At 44.8% G+C, this 23,398-nt stretch overlaps 1 protein-coding gene across 8 annotated transcripts in view; it reads left to right on the forward strand.

The window, feature by feature from the left end:
• The window catches only part of ST6GAL2 (ST6 beta-galactoside alpha-2,6-sialyltransferase 2), a 76,444-nt gene that overhangs the window by 39,325 nt on the left and 13,721 nt on the right, over positions 1 to 23,398 (forward strand). For 6 of the 8 annotated variants that reach the window (XM_034658918.1, XM_034658916.1, XM_034658917.1 and 3 more), the window contains 4 exons: positions 1,166 to 2,167; positions 12,230 to 12,327; positions 13,742 to 13,843; positions 16,167 to 16,341. In XM_034658918.1, coding sequence (XP_034514809.1) covers positions 1,222 to 2,167; positions 12,230 to 12,327; positions 13,742 to 13,843; positions 16,167 to 16,341 — 1,321 coding nt within the window. In that variant the 5' untranslated portion in view covers positions 1,166 to 1,221. Of the gene's footprint in view, positions 1 to 1,148; positions 2,168 to 12,229; positions 12,328 to 13,741; positions 13,844 to 16,166; positions 16,346 to 23,398 lie in introns of all 8 variants that reach the window. The other 2 variants (XM_034658920.1, XM_034658922.1) reach the window with 2 other exon arrangements.

Genomic DNA, 23,398 nt, shown 5'->3' on the forward strand with positions numbered 1-23,398 from the left:
ATCCAGCTGGTTCTTCAAGGTCTCCCATGGCTGGATGGGCATCACTATTCAGTTCAGTTTTCCCTACTTCCAACCCCATCACCCAAACACACAGCCCCCACCCCTGAACACACACACACACACGCAGGTTCATGTCATTCTTTTAGCCTGTATTTATTCAGTGTCTGCCTTTGTTGGGCATTGTGCTTATTATTAGGCTCCAATAAGCTCCAGTATTATTACACGTGCCTTATATTTTTCCCTTTGGGGGGGGCTTTGCTTACATTCCTGAAGGTTAGGTGTATTCTTATTACTGTCTTATCCCACACAGCAATGTAGCAATAAACATGGGTTGCAGTACTGAATGAAGGAGAAGTTCCTTCTGTCTTACATTTTATCGTACACTTTTCATCCCCGCCTCCTTTGTCACCCTCTCCCTGTTGGAGTTTCATCTAGAAACAGCAAGCTCTCTGCTCATCTCCTCCCTTATTTGAAATGTTAACATACTTCGCTCCTATTCCATCAGAGACTCATGATGGGGATGAAATAGGAGGGCATTTATTTGAGTGCATTTTTGAAGTCCACAGGCACTCTGGTATAACATTGGCCCACGGCCACAGGGTCTGAAGCATTGCTTATTCGGAACCATAGATGGACTTCTGGTATGTTCCAGGCAGCCCCTAGAGCCTGGGGGAGACCACGAAGAATCTGACATGGTTGTCACCCCTTAGAAACTGAGCTTTTGGTGTTCTGATAAAGCAGGGAAGAGGGGGCCGACTCTACGTCTTCATTCAGCTGCTTTGCTTTACCAAATGGAATCCCGTAAAGGCAGTTGCAGGGAGAGGTGGTTGGGATGGGCCCCAAGTAAGTAGCTGTCAGGGTGGGGACGCGGCTATACCTCCAGAGGTGTTCCAAATATAGAGCCTCTCCCCCACCTCTCTCCCAAGACTCTCAGTGGGACCTCGTGTCTTGCAGAGGTCGGGTCTGGGAAGGCGGGGGGTGGGGTGGGGAGCGAGGATGTGACACTTGAATTTAGTCAAAATTCCCAGAGGAGAGCCTGGTTTCTGATACCCCTTTTAACTGTCCCGGGCAGAAACGCTGCTCAGGCCAGACTGTCCCCAGGGCCAGCCCGCCGGAGCCGGTGTCTTCAGGTGGCTAACTAACTGTAGACCTGGATGTTTTTCAGGTTCATTCGGCCTCCCACCGCTTTAGGACACAAGGTGCTGACCCCAGACACCTGCCATGAAACCACACTTGAAGCAATGGAGACAACGAATGCTTTGCGGGATGTTCGCCTGGGGGCTCCTCTTCGTGGTGATTTTCGTTTACTTCACCGACAGCAACCCAGCCGAGCCTGCGCCCAGCTCCTTCTCCTTCCTGGAGACCAGGAGGCTCCTGCCCATGCAGGGGAAGCAGAGGGCCATCATGGGTGCCATGCAGGAGCCCTCCTTGCCCGAGAGCGCGGATGCACACAAGGGGCTGCTGGACGGACGCCCGTCGGGCCCCTTCCACAAGGGGCCCGGCGACCTGCCGACGTGGGTTCAGGTGCGGGACGGGTTTGAAAATGACGAAGAGTTCTTTTCATCCCAGATCGGGAGAAAATCGCAAAGTGCTTTCTACCCGGAGGACGACGACTACTTTTTTGCCGCCGGTCAGCCAGGGTTGCACAGCCACACTCAGGGCACGCCGGGGGCCCCCTCCCCCAGGGACCAAGGCCGACGGGACGGGGCTGACCAGGCCCACCAGGCGCGGAGAAGGCGGGCGAGGAAGAGGCAGCGGAAACCCGGAGGGAGCCTGGTCCTGGAGGACGGCGACGACGGGGACAGGCTGTACTCGTCCATGTCCAGGGCCTTCCTACACCGGCTCTGGAAGGGAAACGTCTCGTCCAAGATGCTCAACCCGCGGCTGCAGAAGGCCATGCAGGACTACCTGAGCGCCAACAAGCACGGCGTGCGCTTCCGTGGCCGGCGGGTGGCCGGGCTGAGCCGCGCCGAGCTGCTGTGCGCGCTGCGGAGCCGGGTGCGGGTTCGCACGCTGGACGGCAAGGAGGCGCCCTTCTCAGCGCTTGGCTGGCAGAAGCTGGTCCCCGCCGTGCCGCTGAGCCAGCTGCACCCGCGCGGCCTCCGGAGCTGCGCCGTGGTCATGTCGGCCGGCGCCATCCTCAACTCCTCCCTGGGCGAGGAGATAGGTGGGTCCCGCCTCGGTGCGCCCGCGGGCAGGCTCTTCGCGTCTCGCCGGCTGGCTGCAGCGCGGGCTCAGCGCCGGAGGTCTCCGACGCCAGCCGGAGAGTGTCCGGTGTTTCTCCCTTGCTGGGGCAGAGTGGGCCTGTTGGAGGTGCCAGCAGAGGTCTTTTGGGGGGCGATTTTAGAGCAGAGGTGTCCCCCCCAAGGTGGTGTCAGGGGAGTGGGAAGCCGGGGCCCTGCCCCTTGCAGCCGCTCGGAATTCGTCTCCTGCAGAACCTATGTTCTACGTGGACAGGCTCCCAGCCTCGCCCACAGAGGCCTGATGAACCCGTACGTGGTAGAATCATGGGAGACGAGCGACAGGACCAGAGAGGAAAGCGGAACTCCCACGGGGCAGTGACAGGGGTGTCACCTCCAAAAAGAAGTAGAAATGATGGTAATTTTAATTAACCCAGGGACTAAATGGATGTCTTGGGTTCAGAGGAGAGCCCTTCCGGTTGGAACTAGGAGTTCTGACCTCACAGCGGTTGGCACACATCCAGCCTTTGGGTGATGGCCAGTGCACCTAGCAGGGCCCTTCTCCAAGGGGTAAGTCACACGACCACACCTCCGCGGGCAATCTTTCCTTCTGAACTCTGCCTTCAAAGCCATGTCAGGAGCCCAGCAGCACGTCTGGGTCACAGTTCCTATATTACACCTCACCAGAGAAAGAGACGGATGAGATATAGAGAGAGAAAGGGATTTATTTTATTTTAAGGACTTGCTCCTGCAAGTGTGAGGACTGGCAAGTCCAAGGTTTGTAGGGCAGGCTGCAAACTGACGTAAGGGTTGAGATGCTGTCTGGAGCCCGAAGTCTGTAGGGCAGGCCAGCAGGTGGGAAATTGAGGCGGGGTTTCTTTGTTGCATCTGGAAGCAGAATTCCTTCTTCCTCAGGAAACCTAAGTCTTTGCTGTAAGGCCTTAGACTCCCCTCTGTGCCCAGGCTCATTCCATTGCCACACCAGCGAGGGAGCAGTTTGACCCTTCGGACTCATGCACCCGTTTAATAAAGACGTGTTTAGTCCCTACCGTGTGCAGGCTTCTGTACCAGGTGCAAGACAAAAAATGTGAATCAGACACAGCCTTCGCCTCAAGTCCCAGCGTAAAACAACTATGTCTACTACACTCTCACAGTAGACGGTGCAGTTATAGCTCAGAACTCGCCTGAAGTGACCGTCAAGGGGCATGGCTCACTTGTTAGAAAGGAATAACCATTGTTTCTTGACTCCATTAGTGTTCTTGTTGCTGAGGAACGGCTGATTCGCCAGAGCCGTCTTGGAATGGGAGGATGCCATTGTAATCAGGCTCCACTACCCAGACCTTCTCTCAGACATTCTTGGGAATGAAGCTGAACATGAAATTTTTAAAAAGTTAAAAAAAAAAAAAAGTAGGCACGAGTACGGGCTTGAGGTCTAGGGTCCCAATGTCCCTGTGCTGACATTAACAGCCAGCTCATAACAACACTGTCCACGCGTCACATGCCGCCAAAGCTGGAGCAGAGCAGTCTGCAATTGATTAGGGAAGAACAGTAGTTTAAAGCTCCCTGGGGTGAAGTTCTTCCCCATTTCTGAGGACCATTATTAATAATGGAAGAAGGAATTTAAGTATTATGCTTTAAAGCAGGCAGTAACTTGCTCCTGGTTTTGTTTTGCTTTATTTTAAACACCTCTGCATAGTAGTTGCATATTTGGATTGCTTTTGTATGTCAGGGATTTCTCTTGCTCTTTATTCTGGCATAAATATACCTAACCAGGGTCTTGGAAACTTGAGTCAGAATTTGGAAGAGAGCATGAAAGATGCCAGGAATTACACATCCCGGGGAACAGGAAGTGTCACTTATATCTTTGTTAGTTTCTAACATCCAAACTGAATTTCTATTGTCTGTACTTACGTGAAGCTTTATGATTAGAATTATAGACTCATAATTGAAGAACACACTCAGAAATTTTAAGAAATTCTCTTTATTGTTTTGCCTAGGTTCCTTTGAATCCAATTTTGTACTACCATTTTAAGAATATGTAATCAGGGTGGGGTGGCTCAGTTGGTTAAGCAGTCAACTCTTGATTTCAGCTCAGGTCATTATCTCAGGGTTCTGGGATCTAGCCCCACTCTGGCTCCCTGCTTAACAGGGAGTAGGCTTCAGGACTCTCTCTTTCTCCCTCTGCCCTACCCCCACTCATGTGCATGCTCTCTCTCTCTAAAATAAAGATTTTTTTTAAAAAAAACAATACATATTCAGAGCATAGTTAAATGTGTAAAAACAAAAAGTCTTTTTTATAAGCTAGTGTGTCTCTTAGTCTCAGCACTTGTGCCTGCCAGGTACTGACATTAATTCCTTCCTACTTTCCTGACATATACGTGCTTATTAACACAGAGTTGTTAATGGCTCTCCTGATAAAAACAAATTCATGCATCAGATTCCTTCAGGCAGCTTGGAATATTGGGGTGTGCTCTGCTAGTTAGTTGAAAGCCTCGTGGCCCCTAGATCTCTACTTATGAAATTAGCTAAGTGAAGATCAAAGGACTTAAAAAGGTCATGGGCTCATGAAAATCTGAGGAAGAAGCTGGGGAAGAACCCGAGGCCAGCTCCACGTCAGCCCTGCCAGGAGGCCCCTCCAGGCTGTATTGTCCATAGATACTCCGCCATTCAGGGTGGTCTCTGAGGGGGAGACCGGGTTGCGCCTCAGGTTTGCTTATGGGCTGCCCTCTAGCTCCTCCTGCTGGTTGCTCCACGAGCAGTGCAGGCCTGTTTCCCTGCTCTGCTAGGCTTGAGTCACACCGGGTAATTGTTTTTCAGAATGGTGCAGCAGTTGTAAACACCTCCACTTTGAATATGCTATTGAAAAGCAAACTGAACTGTTTTGGAAACATGGAACAATCTTTCCTAGAACTGAGAGATGCTTTTCTTTTCAGCCATACATATAAACAATAATAATTTGGTAGTGAGATCAGAAAAGCAAACTGAACTGTTTTGGAAACATGGAACAATCTTTCCTAGAACTGAGAGATGCTTTTCTTTTCAGCCATACATATAAACAATAATAATTTGGTAGTGAGATCAGAAAAGCAAACTGAACTGTTTTGGAAACATGGAACAATCTTTCCTAGAACTGAGAGATGCTTTTCTTTTCAGCCATACATATAAACAATAATAATTTGGTAGTGAGATCAGAAAAGCAAACTGAACTGTTTTGGAAACATGGAACAATCTTTCCTAGAACTGAGAGATGCTTTTCTTTTCAGCCATACATATAAACAATAATAATTTGGTAGTGAGATCAGAAAAGCAAACTGAACTGTTTTGGAAACATGGAACAATCTTTCCTAGAACTGAGAGATGCTTTTCTTTTCAGCCATACATATAAACAATAATAATTTGGTAGTGAGATCAGAAAAGCAAACTGAACTGTTTTGGAAACATGGAACAATCTTTCCTAGAACTGAGAGATGCTTTTCTTTTCAGCCATACATATAAACAATAATAATTTGGTAGTGAGATCAGAAAAGCAAACTGAACTGTTTTGGAAACATGGAACAATCTTTCCTAGAACTGAGAGATGCTTTTCTTTTCAGCCATACATATAAACAATAATAATTTGGTAGTGAGATCAGAAAAGCAAACTGAACTGTTTTGGAAACATGGAACAATCTTTCCTAGAACTGAGAGATGCTTTTCTTTTCAGCCATACATATAAACAATAATAATTTGGTAGTGAGATCAGCTACCAGGAGTCCTGTGCAAACACACGACAGAGGAGAAATGTCTAACAGTAGTGGCCTTTGTGTGGGAAATTAGGATCTGTGTGCTTGCAACTCAAATTGTGGGAAGTGTGTGGGAGGAACGGGAGGGTGGGGAGGGCTGTGTGTAGGAAGCAGGGCATATAGTGCTTAGTGATAACCGCTTGGGGTTTGGCATATCCTGATACCTTAAAAGGTGAGAAAGCAGATCATTTAGCCATTTAACAGGCACCGATTATTTATTGATCCCCAAATCACCGAGGCCTGATACAATGTTAGGCACTAGTGACACAAAGATGAATCAGGCGCAGAGCTAGACCTCAAATCCTCCACAGTCTAGTGGGGGGAGACTGACTGTAACAGGCAATTCCAGTCCCACGGTTAGAAGGACAGAGAGATGTGCAGGCTGACAGGGAAGAAAAGACAACAGAACCCTTACCCACCACGAGGGCTGACGGCAGGTACGGAGAGGAGGTTAGCAAGGACTGCCCAGAAGACGGAAATCCAGGCCAAAGGGCAGGGTAACAAGGAGGTGAGACAGCACAAGGAGTGGTTGGGGTGGTGGGGGTACACGGAAGGGCACAGGGGTAGGGGAGATGAGCAGGGGTATGAGAGCTGCAGGGAGCACCAGGGGCCGGGAGTGGGGAGAGACCTAAGCTGATAAGCAGGCAGGCGGGCAGCTCACGATGTTCTCACACATCATTCTCCAGAAATTAGACTCCACGTAATAATTGTAATAAAATGTGCCACTTACAGGGCATCTACTGCAGCAAGGTCCTGTTCTAAATGCTTTTGTGTTTACTGTTGCAAGCCAAGGATACAATGATTGCTGTTTTATGGAGGCACCTAGAGGCACAGGGAGTGGAGCCTGGACTCCATTAAACCGCACTCTCCCTCTCCAGAAACTCCAACTCTGACCCCCTGGTGCAGAGAGAGGCATTGTGATCTTTGAGGCAGGGAAGTGATGGGTCAGCTTTTCATTTGAGAGAGAGTGTTCCAGAGCCTGGATCTGAGGGCACAAAGGAAGTCAGTCACATTGCAGCCATCCCAGAGAGAGGTGAGACAGGCCAGGGCGGCTGAGTCTTGAGAGGGATGAATCATCTTTGGCAGGCCCTTCCCTAAAGACTGGAGGCTTTTGCTCCCTTGCCGGTTCAGATTTTGTGTTCTGGAGGAGTGCTGGAAAGGAGGAGGGAATGTGGGGGCCCAGTGCTCAAGGCAGGGCAGTGACTTAGGGCTCATGCCCCTCCCGGCTGGCTGCTCCTTAAAGGGTTTTTTTAATTTTCCTTCAGTGAATGCATGTGGCCTGGCTTGGTCCTCAAGGTCAACGCGGAATGGCTCTACCCTGGAAATGCCTTCTCCAGAAATGAGGCTTTACTTTATTCCCCGTGTGCTTGCCGTCTGATCCCTTCCTCCTTTTGTAAATATGAATGGACAGCTTAGTTTCTCAGGGGCATTATCAGGGAGATGCACGGCCAGGCAGACATTTACAAACCTTGTCTGCAGACAGACACGCTGGGCTTGTCCTCCTCCACCTGCTCCCCCCTTCCATCCTGATCCTACTGGCAGCTCTAAGGAGGTTCACTCCCCACTCATAGCAGCCTCCCTCTGTCTCTACCTCCCCTCCTCCTCCCTGCAAATTGACCTTTTAACTCTTTAGAGTCCCACCACCTCCAAAGGAGTTAAGCCAGATTCTGTTTCTGTGCCCTGTGCCCTGTGCAGTTGCTGGAAGGCTTGACACACACTTCAGTTAGAAGACTGGCATTTCAAAGCTGCAACATTTTCAGGGGCGATACAGTTGATTTGGATTTTCTACCTAATTAATCTGAAATGCACCCACTGCCTGGGAGCCTTGGCTTGTTCACCTTTGCTTTAGACAGAGGCCGTGTCCAAGGGCAGCATCGTTTAGCGGGAGGACACCGGTTCAGGTGTGTTGGCCTCAACTTCTGGACTTTACATTGTCCTGATTATCTCAGTCCCTGAAGGTCACCTCACTGTCTGGAGCGTCTCGTCAGTCTGCCTCAGGAGAAGGTTGCCCCAGATCAGCAGTTCACATGATGTGTGTGGTTCACGTGTGGGGTCCCCAAGGCCCTTTCAGGGGCTCATGAGGTGAAAACTTTCTTATAATAATGCGCAGGGGTCTTTTGAACTGTTGGACATTCACAGTGGTGATGCAGAGGCAGAGGTGGGTAAAACTGCTAGTTAGTGTAAGTTAAGGCAACCATACCCAACAGTACTAGTTGTGCTGGGTTTTGCAGCCAAGCTCAGCAGAGAGAGAATAGAGTGCCAGTTTCACTTACGGATGTCCTTGATGAAGCAGGAAAAAATGAAAGAAATGTTGGTTTTATTAAATATCAATCTTTGACCGCATGTGTTTTTAAGACAAAGTGGGCAATAAAGTGAAAACACACTTCTGCATACCAGGGCACAATGGAGGAGCCCCCATGTGGTTTGAGTCCTGAGTAACACTAGCCACTTGCATCATGGAACAGAATTTTTACTTGAAACGAGTGACTGATAGACATACTTTATTCAGACCTGGATATTTGGTAGATAGTTTCTCAAAAAGGAATTGAGTGAGCCTGTCACTTTTAGGAAAATAGCTGACAATATTTTTTGCCTGATAAAATTCAAGCTTTCAACCATGAACTTGGAACAGAACCCAAGTTTGTCTGCCCAACGTGCAGCAAAGCTGGTCACTGAGACATCAGGTATGGAGCAGGGGAAGGGTTTATTTACACAGCCAAACCAGGAGACGAGAGGACAAGCCTCAATCTGCCTCCCTAAAGGGAGAGAGAATGAGTTTTTTATAATCACAGGGGTTGAAATTGCATGTATGTTGATGAAAAGGGCAGGGAAACTTATGACAGCTCGTGAGGAAAGATGGAACATGTGCATTGAGCAAACATATATGAAACATACATCCCATGTTCACTCTGGGTGGAGACAACATCAGAACGAGGCAGCGTTCAGCCCCTGATGTCAGGAGGTTATCTTCAGACAAGGAGAAGGGGCTATGGGTTTGTTCCAAGAGCCATTTTAAACTGGATGGGGTCTTGGGCCTGTTATCTTGAGTAAGGAATGTGGGGCCTTGTCTGTTTGTAGGTGGAACCATATCAGTTGACCTTTGAGTCCAGGCTTCTGCAGACACAGCCAGTGGTCCTGTCAGTGGGGTCTGAAAAGACACAGTAGCTGAATAGGGGGAAACGGTTTTCTGAAAAACAAGCCTTAAACTCTCTGCTAGTTTCAATCTCATCAATCCTATGACACATGGTTTCAAACTTGGAAGCTTCCCATGCTTAAAACTGATGAGATGAATGGTAATTTAACTGATGTGATTTTGGGGGATACTTTATAATGAAATGCATCAATATTTGGAAGAGCTGCATAACTGATTGAATTGATAGCTCCAAATGATCATTGTGCAATGCTACAAAATCATGCCTGGGTGATACTCCATTTTAAGAGCAAGATGAAGCATTTGGATGGATTTCAATGGAACAGAGTATGGAAAGTTCATTTATATTGTTTCACATTCCATATTACAAAAGTTTGCTTTTTTTTTTTCTTTTTTTAAGAAACTAGCACTTGTCAAGTTTTGATGAAATATCAAAGAAGAATATTCCCAGTAATCTGGAAAGACTTTAAGTACTTCTTACATTTTCAACAATATATCAGACTCTTGACATAATTCAACTAAATCAATATATGGCAGCAGATAGAATTCAGAAGCAGATAAGAAAAACCAACTGTCTTCTGAGAAGCCAGGCATTAGAGAGATTTGCAAACATTTAAACCAGTGCCCGTCTTCTCACTATTTTTTGAAAATATGGTTATTTTCATAAAAATATTTTGTTTTTAAATAAATAAATAAACATCTTTTAATTTTGTTCTCTAAGGTGGCATACATTGAAAAATATAATCCAATTAGCAAAAGAACTTTGGGTTTTTGATAATTTTCAGGAGCGTAAAAGTGTTCTAAGACCCAAAAGTGAGAACCACGGCTTTGGGTAATCTAATTTTTCTAGCTCAAACAGCATTTGAATTTTTATGACAAAGTACTAGTCAGTAAGAATAAATAATAAAACAATTCATTACAAAAAATGTGTGAACAGGTGTTTATATTGTAAAGAAAATAGAAAGTATTCATATTTTTTGACATCATTTATGCAACAGCCTGGATCACCTAGAATGCAAAGATTGGCAAACCTCTTTTCCTTTTTTTTTTTTTTTAGGAGCCAAATAGTAAGTATTTTAGGCTTTGTGAGTCATGGGGTCACTGCCACAACTCCCTTCTGCTATTACAGACAATAGATAAACAAATGAGCGTGTCTGTGTCATGGTACAGCTTTATTTACTAAAACGGGTGGCAGGTCACAGTTGCTGACCCCCGGGACATTTCCCCTAAAAGAACACTGTAGAATTTTTTTTAATATTTTATTTATTTATTTGACAGAGAGAGGGAGAGAGAGCTCAAGCAGAGGGAGCAGCAGGCTCCCTGCTAAGCAGGGAGCCCACCTTGGGACTCGATCCCAGGACCCCGGGATCACGACCTGAGCCAAAGGCAGACGTTTAACTGACTGAGTCACCCAGGCGCCCCAACACTGTAGAATTTTTAAATGACATTGCCAGGAATCCTTTACACATTCTTTGTGTTCTATTTAATTTCGATGCTCGAAACTGGAATACAAATTCTTCTGAGCTTAGAGCTCAGAAACTCAAGAAACGTACCTAACATAATATCGTTTTAATGGTGGCATGTGTACCGAGTGTCTGCTACTTAGGGAATCGGAAGGCCTCTCCCAAGGAGACTACTCAGGAGGGGGTAGCAGGACTCAAGTCAAGAAGATGGGGCGCTTTAGGGACTTGCATGGGGTGTGTGGTCACAGTAAACGCAGGGTACATCCACAGGTCTTCAGCAAATCAGAAATGTGTAATCTTACCTCTGTCTCTTTCATACACAAGCATTGTTGCTGCTCCAACCAAGTTAAACTTGAAATGTGCATGGAATTTTTGAAACTGAAGATAGCCCATAGAAATTCCCTTATTGTGGATTAACTCTGGTTTCTGGACAACACAGTAGCTGGCTCAGGAAATTTCCAGACATATGTATGCATGTAGACTGCTTTGTGGGAAGGGAACATATCCCCATCCCCATCCCTTAATCAGGTGAGCCCACTGTCCCCTACCTCTAGCTCTTTGCGTCCTTGTCGGCCTCCAGGGTATGGGAGCTTGGTTTTCACCCAGGACCTCCGAGAACTTGAAAAAGTCTGTCAAGCTGAATGAAGAGAGACATAGATTTATGTTGTACTTGAGGCTCGGTGATCCCAGGTGTGCCCGCAGAGAATACAAAGTACTTTGGCAGCCGGTACCATTGATGGTGCTTCCCATCCTCCAGGGCTGCCGCAGGAAGGCATACCACTGCTGGGAATGCAGACCACTGCTGGGAACGCAGAATGCTCACGATTGCTCTCTCGTGGGTCTTCTGGCCATCAGCAGCAGCCTGGGAAGCACAGAAATCGTGGCTGTTTTTTTTTTTTTTTAAGTTTTCAGTTTTATTCCAGTATAGTTAACATACTATGTTATATAGGGCTGGGTTTTGGGGGTTTTTTTTAAGATTTTTATTTATTTATTCATGAAAGACAGAGAGAGAGAGAGAGAGGCAGAGGAAGAGGGACTCAATCCTAGGACCCCGGGATCAGGACGTGAGCCGAAGGCAGACACTTCACCGACTGAGCCACCCAGGCGCTGGAGGGCTGGTTTTCTTTTTAAGTACAAACCAGTACCCCAAGGTATAGAAGTTGCATTAAAGGCTGTGGCTCTTATGTGAGAGACGCCCTTGGTCTGGGCGCAGGCAGCGGCCCTAGAGGCACCGTGAGTGCCTCCGCGCTCCGAGCAGTAAGAAGCCTCACAAGCAGCCCCTGTCTGCAGCATCCTAACCTGCTCCCACAGATTCCATCTTTGAAATATTCTGGAATCTTTTGGAGAATGGCTGCATAAAGCATGTCACCTTTAAAGAATGTGAACACATAACAAGGATCTAAATATAGCTTAAAATGTAGATGATATAGGACCACTTGTAATGGATTCATATGCTCCCGTGCTGGTTTGTCACCTAGCCGGGATCCCATTCTATATAAACACTATACTGAAAAATCTGTGTATGCATATCTTAACTTTATTGGTTGTTTCTCATTAGCTTCAGGTCTGAAAAATTTGCTTTGATGCTTTTTCTAAATTATGCTGATTTGACAGAAAAAATATATAGTAAGTTTGTCACTTATGTGTCCTTAGATTCTCATGATGCAGTTTTGAGATTTAACTCTGCTCCTACACGCGGCTACGAGAAAGATGTTGGAAGTAAAACCACTGTGCGCATCATTAATTCCCAGGTAAGACGGATGGTGTGTTCTCATGGATGTACATCTTATAGGTAAATAGTTTAACTGGATGAGTGAAGAGAAATTACCCAGTTATTCATGATCATGGTCTTGCTTATTTCTATGGGTCTTGTAATTTAAAAGAATTGAGAAAAAATGCAACTAAATAGGAACTTAAGTGTGACATGAATAGGAAGAAATGAATAAATAAGATTAAAAGGAAGAATCAGCGTAGATATGGAAATATGTTGTGTATATCCATACACACGTGTATGTACACAATCATAGACTTAGCTTGTTGCATTTTATGAACGGAGGAAAAGACAGTTACATTTACACAGCAGTGAGAAAGGCCAGCAATGAAGGGGAGAAAAGCAAAGGTTGCAAAATCCCCGGGTCAGTAGGGTGGCTTGCAAACTTTAGTCTGTCATTTGAAAAATTTAAAAAAGAAAATGGATTGTTTCGTTAAAAACGAAAGTATTTCTCTTCCTGGTGTTCTTCATAAGAATGTTTTCCAAGTTCGAAGCAAACTTATTCTCAAAACCACAGCAGTTTCTAGAGTTCCAAACTATAGAGAAAGAACATGAGGAGACAGATGATTTATGACAGGTTGCTTGCAGAAGGAAAGATTAGCTTTCTGCATGGTACCCTGAGCCGGGCAGCTTGCAGCAAGGAAGAAACAATCGCCGTATTTCCTTACTTCGTAGATGCCATCGTTTATAAGAGCCACCATTTATCTAATCACAGCTTCCCAGCTTTTCAGCGTATCAACCCCACCAAATTAAAATATGTGTCCCCTGTAAGATACACCCTGGCTTGAGAAATCTTCAAATGTGAAGAAAGAAAGTCTATCTTGAAAACTGAAAAATGGCCCCTGAAAACTGATGAAAACCGATACTTTTTTCCCTCCAAAACTGTAGTTAAAAAACAGGTGATTGGCAGGTGAGATCAAAGGAGGCTGCCAGGAACAGATAGAGCCACAGAGGGAGGAAGTCACGTGGGGGCTGTCCTCCGTCTGCCAGCTGTCTGTGTCCGTTTGTCCTGAGGCTGACACTCAGGAGGGGCCTTCATAAGGTGGGTCATGCACAATCGCACCTCCCTCTCCAATCACCTGTGAAGGTAACTGGAGAAGACTTTGTGTGCTTCATCTTTCAGGGGCTGAGTTGATGTCACAAGCTGTGAGTACAGTGCTGGGGAAAATGTAGGAGCTGGTGGATTTTATTTTTAACCCTCATTTCCCCAGACATTTCTTTACCCATATTAACATGCAATGCTCTCCTCTCTCCATCCCCCAGAGGAAAAGACAAAGCCTGAACAACTTTTTTTTTCTTGCTCTGATTCATCTTTTAAATTTTCATCTTTTTTAAAGATGTCATTTTGAAGAACCAAACAGTTGTTTTGAAATGACTTTTGTTTGTATTTGCAGATTCTGACCAACCCCAATCACCACTTCATTGACAGTTCGTTGTATAAAGATGTCATTTTGGTGGCCTGGGATCCTGCTCCTTATTCTGCAAATCTTAATCTGGTAAGTGTTTTCTTCAGGGTAAGTGTCCGCACCCTAACAGTCAGATAGTGCCTTTGACTGATTAGTAATGGGAGCCAGTTAGGGATTAAGCTTTCACAGCATGAAACCAATCACGGTGCTACACGTATATTCATACCATTTTGATACCCAGTTCCCAGAGCGTACTTGGTGAACATGACCGATCTAATGGAAAAGGGCTTTTGTTCTTGAGGATCTAAAAACAAAAACAAAGTGCAGTGTCTAAGTGTTCAGACATTCCTGGTTACACTAGAGGTTGGCCGAGGTCAGCTCAGAATGCTTCCATTGTGATAGCATTACTTCACCTTCCAAGTAGTTACAAGACCTTCTGAAATAAATTCGAAGTGCTTGCCAGGAGAATTTAAACTTTGTGAATCAGCAGCTCATTATTCTTTAAGTGGAACCTGTTACAGGCTTTTCTGGAGTGTGCCACTGTCTGGATTCTGCCTCTAAACCTTTTTTTACCTTACGTGGTGTAGTGTAAACAAGATTATTACTAGCCATCAAAATATAAGCAAGTTACATTCATGGCATTCTGGCAAATCATTACCTATCTAAAGGAGCAGCTAGTCGCTTTTGGCAAAAACTTGGATGAAAAGCCAGAGTACTTGTTTTTTAAAGAGGGCTGGGAAAGCTGTATGACAGGTTAGTTTCATGAAAGATGCTATCAGTTGTGCCAAAGAGCATCTTTCGACTTGTTCTGCCATGACCTATGAGAATGCGTCCTTCTTAAAATGAAAGTGGGGGAACAGGTCTTGGCTCCTCCAAGAGGTAACTTTCTAAGAGAGCAGCTGTCCAAGGTCAAATAGGTCCCTCTGGGGGTGTTCAGTCACTGTTCATCTTGAGACCAAGGCTGGACATTTACCTAGCACGATTGCTAACTGGTTCTTAACTAGGAGTATGAACCAGAATCACCTGGAGAGTATTTTCCAGGTGTATCTGTCAGAGCCCCATTTCTAGACGTGTAGCCTGCAGCCTGAGTGTATATTTTTTGAGAACGCTCTCCAGCTGATTCTCACAGGTACGGCCTACCAAGATTCAAGCATGAAATGCATATTGGAACTCTTCAGTTTCCTTTCCAGCCTAAAGTTCTCTGGCTTTAAGTTCTGACCGATTTCTTGCTGTTTGTAGACAGACTGAGAGCTCTAGCTGTTGCCTTGTTTCTTCCTCCTTTGGAAGCAGTCAAGCCCAGGGCACAGAGCTGTCCAAACCAACAGACATGGGCATAACAGTGCCAAATTCCAGGTGACAGGGCCTTTTTCTCTATGGCCTGTGCTCTGGAGGAGGAGGGGGTGAGGAAACTGAGGCCCATACTCCTCTTGCCTCCTTCCTGCTGCCTCCTGGTTTGGGGGCCAAGTTTACTAAAGATGATTGGGCCTAGTCCTTCTCAAAATTGTTAAAACTACAGAATTCATTCAACCAGGGAATATTACTTGGGATCTTAATATATGCCACTGTCTCCCCAAGGCGTCTGTTCGAAGGGATAATAGGGCCCTCAGAGCCTTATGAGCTAAGTCTCTCCCCCACATACCTCCAAATCCCATTTTATAATGGCACCTGAGACATTCTAAAGACATTTAAAAAATAATCAACCTTATTGTGCATTTTTTCATACAATAACATATGTATAATCTGTCGAAGTATATACATTTTGATGAGTATTGGCAAATTTATATAGTCATGCATTCACCACCACAGTTAAGAAATGGAATATTTTCATCACTCCAAAGTTCCTGGTGCCCCACCTGTCAGTCTTCCCGACCCCACCCCAGACCTAGGCAATAACTGGTATGCTTTCTGTCACTGTACGTTAGATACAGAAAGTATGTTTTTGAATTACACTGATTGAGCCCAGGGTTCAGCAAACTACAGCTGTCAGCCAAATGTGGCCCTGTTTTGTAAATAAAGTTTTATTGGAACTCAGCAACACCCATTCGTGCTCTATCTGCTGTGGCTTTATCAGTACAATGGAAGAACTGACTAGTTGAAGAAGACCATGTGACTCACAAAGACTAAAGTGTTTATTGTCAGGGCCCTTACAGAAAAGTCTGGCACCCCTGCCCTGCCTCATTTCCCGTATTTCACTAAAGAACAAAACAGCCGTCCTCCAGGGCTGGAACCCTGTCTCTCAGTATTCTGGGTCCATCATCCAGTGAGGCAGAGCCTAAGACATGACGCCCCCCCCCCACTCCCCTTCCTGTTCCCTCATCCTGGAATTAGCACCCACCCCCACCTGGGGGCTGCCCTGCCTCCTTTTCGCAGTGTGGTGCTCTGTACTTGATTGTGTTGATTTTTTTTTTCTTAGTGGTACAAGAAGCCAGATTACAACCTGTTCACTCCATATGTTCAGCACCGTCAGAGAAACCCAAATCAGCCATTTTACATTCTTCATCCAAAATTTATATGGCAGCTTTGGGACATTATCCAGGAGAACACCAAGGAGAAGATTCAGCCCAACCCGCCATCTTCCGGCTTCATTGGTAGGTGAGGATAAGAACAGATGATGAGGCTTACTTGGTATGTAGTAAATGTACAATTATGTTATTTAATCGGAGTAATTAGAAGGTGGTTTTAGAGGCAGCACCTCTGAAGATAGCTGAACATAGTAGGAATACTCCGTTCTGATTATCTATTGGTACGAAACAAAGTACCCCCCAAATTTCAAGGTGTAAAGCAAGAACTATTTTCTTTTCTGTCATGATTTTGTGGGTCAGGTTGGGCTTGGCTGGGTGATTCTTCTGTTCCACAGGCATCTTGGGCCTCTTAAATTGACGCTCTGGGCTCCCAGCAAGCTTCTAAAGGCTGAGGCCTAGAGACCTGCACAGTGTCACTTGCACTGTATTCTGTGGGTCAGAGTAGTCAAGGCCCCAGAGGATTCAAGAGGAGTACACATAGACCCCACCTGGGTCACTAGGGTTCACCGTCCACTCACCCATTCATGTTGTTCACATGATGCCAGATCGAGGAACTGAATTTTTGACCATATGGTAGTGTCATGCACTGCAAGAGAGTAGGTGCAGGCTTTGATAGGAATAATTCTAGAACCTTCTACAGCTCTTGCTACCAGAGTGCACTAGCTCTGATCTAAGAAACGGAATGTTTTGTCTAACAAGATCATCATACTTGGCTTATTATATATACTTTTTGCAGCCAGGCTTTGATCTTCAAAATCTGTGGTCTTACCCCATTTCCTTACCTGCGTTTCAGCTAAGCATCCCATTATCTCTTTTATTTTACCCAAGTAGGGTGATATTAGGGAATATCTTCCATACCCTTGGCAATACGAAAGCTGTAATAGAACTGAAGGATATTAGTTTTGTCCACAAAAAATTGTGACGTTCTCCACCCTAATTTCAATGAATTTACAACCCTGCATCTTAATTTGGGCTGCACAGTGGGTCCCTGTGAATAAAGGAGAGATTTATGGAGATAGGAGAGGTTTGGTTATGGATACAGGACCTTCAGGTCCTCTGAATTGAGGCTTGTGGATTTTGGAGGGAGTTTCTGGTATTACAATAATGTGAAATCTTTTACATAGAATTCAAGACAGAATTTACAATATGACCCTGCAGATTATTTTCCTTAGGCATAGCTAAACCCCCTTTTAAAGTCATGCCTTTCACACTCTATTTCCAAATCACTTCTGAAATGCTAGGTACTTTGTCTTTTGTGCAATTTCATGGGATCCTGTTGATTCAGGAAAGAAAGTATAATCTAGTTTGTCAGCAAAGGTTAAGTAGAATAGAATAATGCTTCGACAACATAATAGGATGTGGCAGAAGTTTAATAAAATCTTTTTCGTATTGTTGCCTTCTCATGAACTCATGGGGCTACCGCTTTCTTGGAGCAAAATTTTAGCACACAGTGGGGGCTGCCAGATACACTCACCGCGATGTACTTTGAAAGATTCAAGTTAGATCTCATAGCTGGAGAGAAACATTTTCCCATGTGTTTTTGTTGGAAGGAATCCTGCCACATATGGCTAGCTTCCTTTCATAGCTATTTACTGAGAATTTGGAGTTTTCAGAGGCTGACGCTAGCCTCTGAGGCTACTTTTCCATGAAGAAGGGGAAATGCGGTTTGATGGCATCGCAGGACTGCTGACTGGGTCGGACAGGTGAAGCATGAATTGTTCTCTGCCATTTACTACCTTTTTGATCGTGGGCAAGTCACTTATTCCTGTGAGCTTCTCTGCTCTTAGGGGAAATGAGAATGATAAAATCTTCCTAAAGATGAGTTGGTACACCGTTTACAATGATTACTGTTTTTACCGCTGTCCTGCCCAGAGTGGAAGCTCTCAGCCACATGTGGTATTTAAATTTAAATGAATTAGGATTAAATAAGAGGAAAGCTTCACTTCCTCTAGCTCTGGCTTCCTTTCAAGTTCTTAGTTGCCACGTGCTCTGGTGACTGCTCTCCGACGGGCAGTGCAGAGGGAGAACATTGCCATCAGCACACGAAGTTGTATAGGACAGCACTGTGAACTTCTGCTAATCACAGAAGAATGAGAAAGAGCAAGTGGGTAATTATGGACGTCTTACGTTCCCACTGGGCGGGCTGTGCTCTGCGACTGGGGATACTGATGTCGCAGAAGGCACGGCCTGCCATCATCACATTCGTTTGCTGCTCTCATCCCCGGCCAGATTTCAGCGTGAGCCCTCACAAAGGTGGGCAGGAGAGGCAGCCCGTGTGAGCTGTGCCCAGCAGAGCACCATTCGCCCTCTGAAGACCCCGCCGGTGTTGCAATTTGCCTGCCTCCTCTTTGATCTTGCTCAGAAGTATGCTGAGAGCCAGAGTCTGTTTTATAACTTCTCTGATGTTCCTAAGTATTGGTAAAATGATGTCACTCACATCTCAAACTTTCTGCCATAAGAATTTCTAAAAATCAAGTTATTTTCTGTTATCAAAAAGTGTTCTCTGGGGACACCCGAGTAGCTCAGTCGGTTAAGCATTTGATTCTTGATCTCACCTCAGGTCTCAATCTCAGGGTCGTGAGTTCAAACCCCATGTTGGGCTCCAGAGCCTACATTAAAGAAAAAAAAAATGTTCTCCTAATACCCCTTCGTGTCCAAGGTCACTTTGAAGAAAACTATTGACGTCTTATCTCACCACCTTATTATTTCCAGACACTAACCTCTCCTATCCCTTACTGAACAGAAGAGCCCATTGTAGAGCTGGTCAGTGAGGTCAGGATGTTTCTGGGTGCACAGTGGAGGGTTCTGTGCAAGCGTAGGGGTCAGTGGGACGTTCTCTATCAGAGAAGAGCAATTTCGTGATATCCTGCTTTCCTCATTAGCACAGGTAAAGTAAGATGAGTCCTTGTACTTTACTGATGTGCTCATCAGTACAGGAAAATAGTCTCACATTTAATTCTACTTCTAACCCCACTGCATAGATTTTCCTTGTATATGTTTATGAATCTGCATGTGTAAAATAGAGGAACTCTAAAAGTTGACTGTTTTGAACACACAAGACATTCTTTCTATCGAAATTTATAGCCAATGGCTGTTAGATTCCCAGGGGAACACACGTTAAACCCCTTAAATGTGTTGTTCTTGGTTGCTATTCAGAGGCCTGTTTCTAGGGCCTCAGTTCATCATAATGGAGGAAGGTGGGGCAGATGGAAGGGAAAAGCCACTAGGTGGCTATTAATTAAGCACATCCATGTAGCGATAACTTGGCTGGGCCCAGGGTAGCGGGAAGGAAACCAGGCAAAGGTCCTGCTCACCACATCTCACGGTACGATGGGTGACCCACATTACATAGGTGTGTGTTCCCTAAATAAAATAAAATCACCAACTGTGCAATGAAGGACAAGAACAGGCTGCATCGAGGGCTGGGTTTTGTCCATTGTGTTCATGCTCTTAGCCCAGCACATAGGAAATACAAGACATAATTAATTGGAGAATCAATGAATGTTTTAGCTCAGTGGTTCTCAAGTTCAGCATGTGTCAGAATCACCCAGAGGTTTGTGTATTAGTTATCTAAGGCCATGAAGCAAATTACCCCAAAACTCACATCCTAGAAGGAATCAGCATTTATTACTTTATACAGTGTCTGTAGTCAGTATTGTGGGAGCAGATTGGCTGGATGGCTCAGTGTGCCATCTTTCATGAGGCTGCATTCCAGCTGTCTGGGTGTAGGTTGGCTGATCATGGCTCACTCACAAGATGGCTGTTGGCCGGAGGCCTCAATTCCTCACTACAGGGACCTCTATAGGTGTACTTGGAAGTCCTCACAACATGGCAGCCAGCTTCCCTACAGCAAGCGATCCAAGAGAGACAGCAAGGAGGAGGCCACAATACTTTTTATGGTGTCATACACTATCACCGTGGCTACATTCTCTTTGTGACATCAGTCAGTCCCATTGTTGTGGGACGGAACTACCCAAAGATGCGCACACCAGGCAGGGATCTTGGGGGCCATGTTGAAGCCTGTCTACCTCACCTTTCTGAAACAAGACACCTGGGCCCACCCTAGAGTTTCTGAGGAGGTGGAGGGGGCAAGAATTTGCATTTTTTTTTAAAGATTTTATTTATTTATTTGACAGAGATAGAGACAGCCAGCGAGAGAGGGAACACAAGCAGGGGGAGTGGGAGAGGAAGAAGCAGGCTCATAGCGGAGGAGCCTGATGTGGGGCTCGATCCCAGAATGCCGGGATCACGCCCTGAGCCGAAGGCAGACGCTTAACCGCTGTGCCACCCAGGCGCCCCAAGAATTTGCATTTCTAACAGGTTCTTAAGTGATGTTAATGCTGCTGGTCCTTGTTCTGTGGTTCAAGAACCACCCTTCTAGCGTTTTAGAATCTTAATGTTAGAAGGAACTTCAGAAATCTCCTCTGCAGATACTGTATTGATAGACGTGCCATCAAGGTGATAAGCATTTGACTCAGCAGAACACAGGATGTGACCCATACGTTATTCTTTTTGTTTCTTTGAAGACATAGCTAAAAAATATACTCTTATCTTTACTGATGGACTTCTTTCATGTTTGAAACCTTGTGAAATGTTATACATAATAGCTGGCTGTAAATGCTCTTCTTAAAAATGAATTTTTGTTTGTTTGGTAGATTCTATCATCTCGGGACCCAGATTCTTTAGATATACTGATTGGGTATAAGTTTGGGAACCAGTAAGCAAGGTCCCAACTCTCACTGATTGCAGGAAACCATCCTCAGTAATATTCATTCTAGAAGCATGACATCCTTTTTGGACCTTCCTTAGGAACCCCTAACCCTGAGCCAGCCATCTCCTTGGCGGCACATAGATCACGAGGGCTTGCCTGGTAGATAGGAGCTATGTTGGGTATGTGCGTTTTCTGCGGGAGAAAAGAGAAGCAATAAATACATAGTCCTCCTCCCCTTATCCTCAGAGGATACATTCCAAGACCTCCAGTGGATGCCTAAAACCTCAGATAATTACCAACCCTATCTAGACTGTGTTTTTTCCTATATATACATACTGATGGAGAAGTTTAATTCATAAATTAGGCACAGTAAGAGGTGAATAACAATAACTGATAATAAAATAGAACAATTATAACAATGTATCACAAGAAAAGTTTTGTGAATACAGTCTACCAAACTCTGTTATTGTACTGTACTCACCTTTCTTCTTGTGATGGTAAAATGCCCATGTGATGACGTGAGGGGAATGACGTGGGCATTGGGACTTGGTGTTAGGCCACTTACTGACCCTCTGATGATCATCTGCTTCCAGACTGCAGGTGGCTGTGAGTGACCGAACCTGCAGGATAAGGGGAGACTACTGTGTTGAAGGGAGGAAGAGCTGCTTCTGTCCCCCGCACCATTCTGAATGTTCCTAGGGCGGGCTTGGAAATATTTCTGCATCAGCATTGTCTTTGATCACAATACCCGAGTACATATTGTACTATTTCCTGGGTTCTGTGGCATCTATGTATTATCAGCTCCTATGGGGAAGTTTTCTTATGGGCGAGATGTCCTACTAAGAACAGATTTGGGCACAAATATTTAACTTGCGCCTAAATAAATTCTTCTTGTTTTATCTACAAATAACAAGGAACTGCCTATTCTGATTATAAAGAAAGAGCAATAAGTTGTAAGACTTGACGAACACATTGACCCAGCACTGAAGAAAACAAACTCTGAGAGCTTCCTCACTGAAACTCATTTTATTGCTGGAAAAACATCCCAGAAGTTACTTTTTTTGTTTGTTTTTTTAAAGATTTATTTATTTTTTTAAAGATTTTATTTATTTATTTGACAGAGATAGAGACAGCCAGCGAGAGAGGGAACACAGCAGGGGAGTGGGAGAGGAAGAAGCAGGCTCATAGTGGAGGAGCCTGATGTGGGGCTTGAACCCATAACGCCGGGATCACGCCCTGAGCTGAAGGCAGACGCTTAACAACTGTGCCACCCAGGCACCCCAGATTTATTTATTTTAGAGAGAGAGAGGGCAAGTAGAGGGAAGGACAGAGGGAGAGGGAGAGAGAGTATCTCAAATAGACTCCTCACTGAGCACGGAGCCTGAAATGTGGGGCTCGATCTTAGGACCCTGAGATCATGACCTGAACTGAAACGAAGAGGCAGACACTCAACTGACTGAGCCACACAGGCACCCCCCAGAAATGTCTAATTCACATACATAAAGGACTTATCAAAGCTAATAATTTTAATATGCTTTCTTTATAATTAAACTAAATAAGAGAACATATGTGAACAATTTTTATAATACTGAGACAATGTAAATACATTTTAAGATCAAGTGAATTAAACTCTACACTCATTACAAGCTTTATTTAATAAGATACTTATTAAAGATTTAATATCTATGATATATACCAAAGCTAGTACTCTCATATTTCTAAATGAATATTTATAAACTGTTTTTTCCTTTTTTTAAATAACCCAAGTCGATATTACTACCAAACTACTCTACCAAACAAAATATTTTGACGAGTCACTGCTGAAGAGATGAATATTCACTGAAATTAAACGTGAAAACTAACTCAGAGTTGGACATTGATTAGTGATAGTTATCTTTCAAAATATTTTAATATAACTGTGTAAATATATTCTGACTTGTTAAGATCATTATGTGAAAATCAGTGAAAACTTGACTTTTTAAGAAATCTCATTATTAACATATGTAAGTTTAAGGAGATTTAGAGATTATTTATCCCAACGTAGATACTGGTCCAAAGCTTTCACCAAACCTTAAGGAAAAGACTGACTGTCTTGCTTTATAAGATTTTTCTTTGTAACATTTCTGAAGAGTCTCCTTTCTGGGCCTTATACAAAGGGAAAAATAACATTATAACTAAATATTTAAACACTTTTTTAAAGCACCAGATAACCCCACCACCACCTCCAGTACTGTTGTCTGATTGTATTTTAGTCTATACTCTTCCAAATCTCGACCACAGAGTTCTGTTTTCTTAACATTGGTGTAATGAGGGGCGCCTGGGTGGCTCAGTCAGTTAAGCTTCTGACTCTGGCTCAGGTCATGATCTCAGGGTTGTGGGATCAAGGCTCCACGCTCAACAGTGAATCTGCTT

The sequence above is a fragment of the Ailuropoda melanoleuca genome, chromosome 4, assembly GCF_002007445.2.
Source record: "Ailuropoda melanoleuca isolate Jingjing chromosome 4, ASM200744v2, whole genome shotgun sequence".
Classification (NCBI taxonomy): Eukaryota; Metazoa; Chordata; class Mammalia; order Carnivora; family Ursidae; genus Ailuropoda; species Ailuropoda melanoleuca.